At 37.0% G+C, this 10,328-nt stretch overlaps 1 protein-coding gene across 1 annotated transcript in view; it reads right to left on the bottom strand.

The window, feature by feature from the left end:
* Positions 1–755: 755 nt before the first annotated feature.
* Positions 756–10,328, bottom strand: part of LOC119423657 (synaptic vesicle membrane protein VAT-1 homolog) — a 23,588-nt gene continuing 14,015 nt past the window's right edge. Inside the window, exons 2-6 of the mRNA XM_037691061.1 lie at positions 8,845–9,052; positions 4,936–5,106; positions 4,754–4,843; positions 4,082–4,320; positions 756–998 (exon numbers count right to left, since the gene is read on the bottom strand). Of these exons, the coding sequence (XP_037546989.1) occupies positions 807–998; positions 4,082–4,320; positions 4,754–4,843; positions 4,936–5,106; positions 8,845–9,052 (900 nt within the window). The 3' untranslated portion in view covers positions 756–806. The remainder of the gene's footprint in view (positions 999–4,081; positions 4,321–4,753; positions 4,844–4,935; positions 5,107–8,844; positions 9,053–10,328) is intronic.

Here is a 10,328-nt window from a genome sequence, read left to right as displayed (position 1 = left end):
CTAATATTGGCCAATACCGATACTAATGCCGATAATATTGTGCATCCCTAAAGTTAATCTCTAATTTAAAGTGATTGTTACATCAAGGACTTCATATTAGAAAAGGACACACATAGCGTAAACACCTTATACAACAATAAAAACAAAACCGTCTGACTGCATGATCCCGGGTCACTTCAGTCACTTCGGCTGTTTGGGTAGGTAAACGAACATATCTGGTAGTTGGCAGCCGCTCATAAATTTGAAATTTAATGACAAAAAAAGCATCAGTGTAAGAGGAATATTCCAGATTTTGTTTTGTTACTTTATAAATTTAATTTTTGACCGGTCTTCATGACTTTGCAATAAGCTTTAAACCCAAGAATACTGTAAGAACACAGTTTAATCGCAGTTATTAATTTATATATTATTGTGATTTCTATGGTATCTTGAACAGTTTATTTTCTCACATTCTGGCAGATAAACAGTATTTTTGAGACTAAGAGTTTTGTTAAGACTGCATAATGAAATATACTTAATTTTATTAATAAACTTATTCATCAAAGTTAAACTGCACCATTCTTGGTGTCATTACAGAAGCAGGGTTAAATATAAAATTATCCACAAATAAAGTTTTTTGAAAAAGTGAATCTTTATTTGAAAAAGAAGTGTTCCCAACAAGACATGGCACTATTGACATATTGCACAACAAAACAGTTGAATACTGACATAAATCACAGAATTTATGACATCTTGCTTCTTTTTACTCTCCTGTTGACTCAATTTGACCCAAGTGTTGATAACATAATTTGAATAAGCCCTCTTACTCAATCCTTCTCTGCTTTAACTTCCTCTACGGCCTCGTCTTTCTTCTCGCTGACGGCTGCTTCATTTTTTTCCACACCTTCTGCGGCATCTGCGCTGGACTTTGTTTGTTCTTCACTCTTCTTGGGTTCAGGTAGGAGGATGATTTTCCCGATGTTTTGGCGTTCATGCATGCGCTTCATGGCTTCAGCCACCTGGAAACATACAAAAGAATGAAGTTCAAATGATGGGTTTTGATCTCGTAAAATAACACATCACCTTTTAAAGCTCTGCAAAAAATTAAAAATACAATTCATATAATATATATAAATATATATACACACACGTTAAAAGCCTGCTGTCAAATGACACAAAGAATATCTTCATAATACGAGATCATCGTTCTTTTCTTAAACAAAAATAGAGCACCATTAGTAGAAATTTCAACAAATCTTTAGTGCATCTTTAAAACATCCTTTGCTTTTAGGCTTCTTTTTGGAAAAATAATTATTGAGGGAAGAAAAATGGATTTTGAACAAGAAAAAATAAAAATAAAATCAGCTTGTTTGCAATCTTTGGTCTTTTTTTAAAATATTGTCAAGGCTAAGCCAAAACCATTTAGGTGGCATAAGAGCTTAAACTGCAACAATATAGCCGTCAAAAAATGTTACTATAAATGATTTTGCTGACCTAATCTCCTCATGTCAGCTTGGTTATATATCTACTTTTAATTCCATTTAAACATGCCAATATTTTATTTTCTACTAGAAAAATATGAGCTAAGTCTAAAATTGGCAATGTTAACTAAATATGAAAAGCCTAAAATCCAGACATTACAAGTAAAAAGACTAAATCTTAACAGAAGCATTGATTTGTAGTTATAGTCTGTTTTACGTATAATCTGAACAAGATGCCAATCTGTATCGATCCCATCACGTTAGTATTGATAAGGTCCAACTCTAATGACAGCATCATCTATTCCTGTAGATTAATCCAGTCATCCAGGACATGGCAAATTAAAATAAAAATTGAAAGCAACTGGACTTCTGTTCTGTAGTTTCACATAAACAATGAAAAACAAACACATACAAAAGTAATGTTTAATTTACAGGAGAGAGTTTTTGTCAAGTTGACGACTTACTCTGATTTTGTCCCATGTCTGAATATTTTAAGTGTTCAAGCGCAAATAAAACAAAGTGTTTTGCTTTTAAAGAAATACAATTTACATTATATGGATTTACAAACATTTTTTAAAGATTTTGGAGCCCAGATCGACCCAGTTCTCATATTTATACAAGAAACTAGCTACTGTTAGTGTTTAGCTGCACCGTTTAGCTTAGCTTAGCATAAAAATTGGACATAAGGAAACCATTCAGGTTGGCTTTGCTTAAATTTGCCTTTATATCTTATCAAATACAACAAAACATTTTTCTAATTGTTACAAAAACAAAGTTTTTATTAGCTGATGATTTGTTCATAGAAAAAACTAATTAAGCAAAAGTTTTGTTTTTGTTTTATGCTATGCTAACTTTAAATTGTCCTGACAGATTTATAGGAAAGATATTTTACTTTTTACTTTATTTTTAATCTATTTCAGCTAATGTTCAGCATGATAAATGTAGATATTTTTTGATAATGATAATAAAAATATTTTGACAGGACAATGCATGTCTTAAGTGTTTTGGTGGGAATTTTGAAGACAGCCACCAAAAAGCTACCAGATACAAAATAGCTCATGAAACTCTAAGTTTGATGGCTTTAATAAAAATAAATGTCCAGTATTTGTAAGGGGACAGCTTAAACTAAACGTTGTTAGTTATTACACTGTTAAAAAATTAGGATATACATTCAGCAAACTCAAAACAAGCTTTAATTACTGCACCTTAAATTTGTGCAGCTTTCAGTACTGCAATAATAACAATGATAATAAAAACATGTCCAACTCATTTAAAACTTGTTTGATAAACAATATTTCACTGAGGGGTGACATTTAAACTCGGTATTTGGAGAGATCTAAACAGAGAACAGAACAGGGCAAAGATTGTGGGAGTTCCGCAGGTTTTGGAAGGAGTTTAGCAGGTTTATTAATAACCATGTTTTAAGGGATTTTTCTTTACATTGGGAAAATGTTTTACTTTGTTTTTCTAGATTCCCTAGAAAGGATAGTAAATGTTTGTTTTTTGTAAATAATAAACTTGCTCATTCTTTTGGCCAAATTTAACATTCATAAATGTAAATTTATTAACAAAACGCCACATTTTCTTCATTTTATTAAGGATGTGGGACTCTATATGTTAAATTAATAAAAGACTACCAATAAAAAGACCCTCAGGACAATTTCTAGCTGAAGATCTTCACAAATATTTGTCTAATTAACACCCCTGGTTATTTGTTCATGTAAGTGTTGTGTTCTTCTGTATACTCCATTCGATTGTTTGTTGTATACTTGCCATTTGCTAAAATAAAGATAAAAAAAAAAAGATTGTGGGAGTTCCTGTTCCATGTCTGTCTTTGGTCACCAGAGGGTGCCATTCATTCATTCATTCAACCTTTATTTATACAGGTTAGTCTCATTGAGTTACGAGGACTCATTTACAAGAGAGACCCGTTTTAAACAAAGAACATAAACTAAAAGTAGTCATACTACCACACCTGCAAGCAATGTGTCCTGATGAGGCTCCAGGTGTATTCAAGGCACCTGATGACTTCCTTCCGACGCTGAAGCATTACCCTGCCTATGGTTTGTGCTCCTAGCCCTTTGTGAATCTCTAAGTCTTGTGATTACTTATCTTTTGCCTATGATCTTTCCAGTGAACCTCCTGAGACTTACCTGATTATGTGGATCTCTTGGTGAACTTCTGGAAACCTTACCTGTGTGCTCTTCAGCTGTTCTCCTCACCCTCCAACCACACACCCTCCTGAGTATACTGGATCTTCTCATGATTGTACAGGACTTTGGAACCAAACATCTTACCATCCATCTACTAGCAAGGCACCTGCAGATTCTGAGTAACCCTCTGTGCAGAACTCTGGACCTGACCCATCTCCTTGCTCCTCGGGGTTCCTGTTTCGTCCTGAATTATTGCTCACAGTAAATAAAAGCACTGAATTGTGTTTTTGAGTTGTTCATCATCAGTCCTTCTGCTCTGGGTATTCCGTTCTTGTGATAAATTGAAGAGTTTGGTTAAATTGTTGACCCTTCTTCTCCCCTAACAATGTTTAAAGTTTTCCCTCTTGACCTCTCAGCTTCTCACAAATCCTACATGATGCTACTATAAGTTGATGAAATCACGCTGACCTCCTCAAAGTGGTAGCAGGAGTCGATGCGTGGCTTGATCTTCCCCTGCTTGTAGAGCTCCAGCAGCTTAAAGAGAGTCCTGTCAAAGAGCTCCTCATCGGTGATGTAGCCTAGATGGAAGCCGGAGATGGCCTTGTTGTTCTGCATCAGTTTCAGGGAGTTGAGAGAAAGCTGGTGGTACCAGGTCTTCGCCATGGCCAACAGGTTCTTCTTCTGACCCGTGACACAGTTAGCCGCACCTGAAATGACAAGCACCAGAACAAAATGGGTTTAATAAACTACTGGGAAGGATTTTACAGTGTTGTAGCAACGTTTAGTGTCTCACTGATGCTGAAACTCCCATTGCTCACTTTCATTCTTTAAAACAAGACATGAGCTGTGTCAAATTACGAGATTAACAATAATAAATTCTGCTTGTGGCTTGCACATTAAATAACAAAACGGTTCCCATACAATCATAGCTTGTCGTCTTTTATGATGAGCAAAATGCCACCAGGAGGATAGATTAGTATTTTAGATAAATGGCATTTTTTGGCTTGTAACTTTTGTTTCATTACTCAGAATGAAAAAAAAACATCACGAGATTGTTTAATCTAAACAAGCTCAAACTAAAACACAAGTACATGGAAATGATGCAGTTTTTAAAGAATATTTCCAAAAGTTGGGCCTTACCAAAAGCTATTAGCATCCCCAAAGGTTTTAGCAAACTAAAGCCTTTTTGGGTGTCAGAACCACCAAGTGGATCCAGGACAATATCAACTCCTACAGAGAGAAAAAGGTTATCAGTAAGACAAGAATAAACATCAGGAGGAGTTATTTAAGTTAAAAAAAAAAAAAAGTATTTTTGTTTTTACCGTTTGGGCTGATTTTGCGTATTTCGGTCACATAGTCTTTGGTCCGGTAGTCAATGGGGTGAGTTACCCCGCCTTGGCTGATGATCTCGTGTTTGGAAGCTGAAGCAGTGCCAAACACGGTGACATCCTGCACAGTCTGGCACAGCTGGGTTGCAGCAATGCCCACACCACCTACAGATGTGCACACAGCAGCGCCGACAGATGAGACCAACAGCACATGTTCTACTCTACAACCTCCGTGTGCTTCGAAACAACCAGCACTTTGATCATGAAACGATCTAAGGGATGCAGTTTTGAACACACCCTGCCAATTGAACAGATTAGCTGACTAAGTGTTGTTGGCACGTTTTCACCACATCATTTGAATAGAGTATTTTCTGCACTGCAACTCAACTGGGTCACCACAGCAAGTTTACCAGAAGGCAGCTCTTTGTGAGCTTTGTGAACTCACGTTGAAGAATACAACATCCTGTTGATCCACCATCTTATATCATTCAAAAGAAGATGTGGGCGTGGAGGTTCACCAGTTGTCACTTCTCTTTTTGTTTGACCCTGGCCTCTTATGGTTGATTTATACAAGTCAGCTGATGAGCATCGACCCACTCAGAGCTGACGAATGGTCTTTGAGGGGGCGGCGATGAAGGTCAAAACTGTGACTGTGGAGGCTGTGATTCTGACAAAAACTGACCGATGTGCTCTGATTCTGAGGGGTATTTCAACCGTTCTGTATATTTCACGCTAAATTCACTAAACATAAGTAAATGACTGATTTAAGTATATAAAAGTTTTGATATACTGCATGCGTGACAAGTTAATGTAATCCGTATGATGTAATTATCAGATTTAAATAACCAATGTAGAAAATATAAGTTCTTTGAATTTTTTTTTTGTCATTAATGATGAATTTAGTTAATATTATAAATGACTGGAGTTATCATTCAAGTTAAACTTATTTTATTTACAATGGGAGAGTTTTATAACTGCAAAGAAACAAAGCTGCATTGAAGCTAAACGTTAGCAAACATTAACAAATGTTAGCAAGCTTTTAGCTATGCTACATCCTGTTTGGCAATCTGTCTAATTTATAATTTTAGTGAAGCTTTTCATGTGTTTTGCATTTATTGCAAACAGAAAAAGCAAGCGTCTAGAGTTCAATATGGAAGGCAGAAAAAAAAAATGCTTTTCTTAAAAGTTTTCTTAAAAAGAACCATAAATACAGTAGTCCCTCGTTTATCGCGGGGGATCCGTACCCTGAAGCCCCACAATAAGTGAAAAAAACCCAAAGTAGGAACAGTAGTACAAGTAAGTACAAACCGGATTCCAAAAAAGTTGGGACACTAAACAAATTGTGAATAAAAACTGAATGCAATGATGTGGAGGTGCCAACATCTAATATTTTATTCAGAATAGAACACAAATCACAGATCAAAAGTTTAAACTGAGAGAATGTATCATTTTAAGGGACAAATCTGTCATTTCCAAATTTCATGGCGTCAACAAATCCCAAAAAAGTTGTGACAAGTCCATTTTTACCACTGTGTGGCATCCCCCCTTATTCTTACAACACTCAACAGACGTCTGGGGACAGAGGAGACCAGTTTCTCAAGTCCTTGTCCTCTCTGGTCCGTATGACATGGCGTCCCAGTGTTCCATAAAAAACTTCAAATCTTGACTCATCTGACCACAGAACAGTCTTCCATTTTGCCACACTCCATTTTAAATGACCCCTGGCCCAGTGCAAACGTCTGAGCTTGTGGAGCTTCCTTAGAAATGGCTTCCTCTTCGCACTGTAGAGTTTCAGCTGGCAACGGCGAATGGCACGGTGGATTGTGTTCACTGACAATGCTTTCTGGAAGTATTCCTGAGCCCATTCTGTTATTTCCTTGACAGTGGCATTCCTGTTTGAGGTGCAGTGACATTTAAGGGCCCGGAGATCACGAGCATCCAGTAGAGTTTTACAGCCTTGACCCTTACGCACAGCGATTGTTCCAGTTTCTCTGAATCTTTTGATGATGTTATGCACGGTTGATGATGATAACTTAAAAGTCTTTGCTATTTTACGCTGGGTAACACCATTCTGGTATTGCTGCACTATCTTTCTGCGCAACAATGGTGGAATTGGTTATCCTCTTACCATCTTGGCTTCTGAGAGACACTGACACTCTGAGAAGCTCTTTTTATATCCAATCATGTTTTCAATTGACCTAATTAGTGTTAATTGGTCTTCCAGCTGTTTGTTATATGCTCAATTTCCTTTGTCCAGCCACTTATTGCTACTTGTCCCAACTTTTTGGGGAATTGTTGACACTGTGAAATTTTGAATCAACATATTTTTCCTTTAAGATGTTACATTTACTCAGATTAAACTTTTGATCTGTCATCTATGTTATATTACGAATAAAATATTGACATTTGCCATCTCCACATCATTGCATTCAGTTTTTATTCACAATTTGTTTAGTGTCCCAACTTTTTTGGAATCCGGTTTGTACTAGTTTATTTTAGTATTCAATCGTGCAGCTCATCCATCAATCAGCCAGCGTGTCATGCACAATCTTACTTTGAAAAACCGCAAAGTAGCAAGTCCGCGAAAAACGAACCGCCAAGTAGCGAGGGACTACTGTAACTGGTATTGACAACGTTTTAGCTTCATTTATAAAATTGTTTAATTTGTGCTGGTTTGAATCTTAATCTGGAGAACTCATTCATCCGTGCCTGTATGGATGAATAAACAAATGATCAAATAAATGTGAAACACTATAAATAAAAAAAAAACTAAACAAATTTGCCAAGTTAATGCAACATTTATTTATCCACTGTTAGCACTAAAGCTAAGATGACTTGTGGCCCCTCTATTCAGACTATCTACTATCTATCTACTCAGGATATTTTTTAACCAATAGTTTTTCCTATATTTAATATCGTTATCTGCACCAGGGCTATTCAAAACTGCTCAGGGGGTCACAGTTGCTGAAAGCCAACAGCTCAGGGGCCGGACAACTAGCAGTTATAATATAGATTAAATTACGACTCAAAATCTAAGTTTATTTAAATGAAGTCATTGACAGGTGGATCGAGTTGTATAGTCCTGTCATGGATCATTTATATGACAAGATTGCCTCTCTGATAGAAATATTTGCCAATTCACATTTAAAGAAATATTAGTTTAAAAAATGTTTTATTTTAAAGGAGCTCGTCCGAAAGCCAGACTAAGCATACCTGTGGGCCGGTTGTGGTCCACTGGCCGCCAGTTGAATACCCCTTGTCTAAGTTATTCCAACAAACACCTTAAAACCCTCCTTGTACCAAACATTTTTCTCACAAACAAATGGGGTCTTTGGAATAATTCATCCAATTGTGGATTTTGTCCCCCCAAAACAATTTTGAATCATGTTACTGTGCATAATTTGCAAAGGTTAATAAGTTAAAGATACAGCAGTGATTACTGCTACTATTATTAGTGAGGTCTTGCTTTGAACTCCCAGACATCTGCAACCTTTTGGTGGAAAAAAGTTTGAAATGCCAAGCGTTGCCAAAGCAACCAGGTTTGATAAGGATCCAGTTTGACATTTCATGAATAAAATGTTATGAGACCAAAGTACACACAGCTGACCCGTGTCTTCTGCCGGATAGTTTTTACCACAGAAATGCAGCTGAATTCAGAGGACTGATTATACTGACCTGAACTAAAGGTGACTCCTCTATTTTCAGCTTGCAGACTGAAGGAAATGCTCCTAATGCTGAACAATTATTTCATTGAGTGACATATTTTCTGTGCCACAATACCATAGACGTCTCTGATTCACATTATTAATATTACTTATAAGAATTTTCTTTCCTTATAATCTTTAAATAACATTAGAGATTAGGTCGAAAAGTAAGAATAAATGTTTTCAGTCTGTTTCTTACCTGCAGCCATGTGAATGAGAACACTTTTCCCCGGCCGGAGGTTGGCCATCTCGAACAGCATCATGTACGCCGTCATGTAGTTTGTGGGGAGCGCGGCAGCTTCCTCAAAACTCATTTCTTCAGGCATGGGGTAGGTGCGCTTGACGGGTACGACGACAAGTTCCTGCCACATCTCGCAACGGTTCATTGAGATAACGCGATCTCCCACCTGAGAGCAAACGGCAGGTTTTACTTTGGTAAATGTCAGGGAGTCAAAGTGAAAGCTGCTAGAAAACTTAAATCCAATAAGAACAGCAAACAATGAGTCTGGTCATACAGTTCAGCAGTGATGCATTCATCACAACTCTAGAATTATGGAAACCTGTAAAATTTTATTTGAGGTTTTCACAATAATAAACTCCATTACAGAATGCATAAAATACACCTGCCATTCAGTCTAGTCATTTTTTGCCTTATTCCATAAATTAAAGCCTATGAATAAAATGAAAAAAACATTTCTTTCTAGTGTTACAACCTTGGTTTCGGACAAGACTCTAATTGTTACACCACAATCCCAGACAAGCCCCCAATTGATACAACCTTCATCCCGGACGAGCCCCCAATTCTTACAACCTTGTAACACTAGCCCTTGTAATCAAGGAGCTGAACACAAATTGGTTCACAAGTTTAAATATAGCATTAGATGAAGAAATATAGTAATATTTCAGTCTTCCACACAGAAAAGCCATTATAATGACATGTGACCCTAACAAAGTGCACAAGTCATTTATAGGGTTAATTTGTTCTAGTCTTCCTGAAAGCAAAATGTTTTCTCCAACATCCAGGCACCACAAGTACAGTGAGGGTCCAGTCAAGCAGAAGTATTCAGTTGTAACCTAAAGTGTGTTGTGACCATAGATACTGTTTTCAGGAACTAAGGACATTTTGGGGATTAATTGGTGCATCTTATGAACTTGAAAGTCAGATTTTCCAAGTTCAAGTTGAGAAAAGTCAACGGGAAAGCCACCCAAAGTCAAAATTTTAACCCGAAAAGTAAAAGATTCTTGAATAACCACCACCTCGGTTTATTTGCGCTTCTGTCAGTGTAACTCGGTCATTAAATCTGAAGTACATCCAGCCCTGTGCTAACCCTCGTACAAAATACATCGTTTCACATTTTAAACAATTAAGATGCAGAGAAATGTCATCTGCTTACATGAGATTACTTGTAATAAACAAGTCAGACTAGCTTTCCAACTATTTGGTGTGACAACAAAAAAGGTTGAATCATGTCATCTGGACTTCGTTTTTTTTGTTAAAAAAGAAACGTTTCGCCCCTCGTCCAAGAGGCTTCGTCAGTCTGAGGCCTAGCCATCTGGTATTACCCAGAAGCCACCCTGACTCTTGTGTTTCAAGCCTGCCTCAGATACCCCTGAAGTCTGGCCTTTTCACTAATGGTGACGAAGCCTCTTGGACGAGGGGCGAAACGTTTCTTTTTTAACAAA

The sequence above is a fragment of the Nematolebias whitei genome, chromosome 17, assembly GCF_014905685.2.
Source record: "Nematolebias whitei isolate Nwh7 chromosome 17, NemWhi1, whole genome shotgun sequence".
Classification (NCBI taxonomy): Eukaryota; Metazoa; Chordata; class Actinopteri; order Cyprinodontiformes; family Rivulidae; genus Nematolebias; species Nematolebias whitei.
The sequence above is the reverse complement of the archived record's forward strand: the minus strand, read 5'-3'. Positions and strand labels throughout refer to the sequence as shown.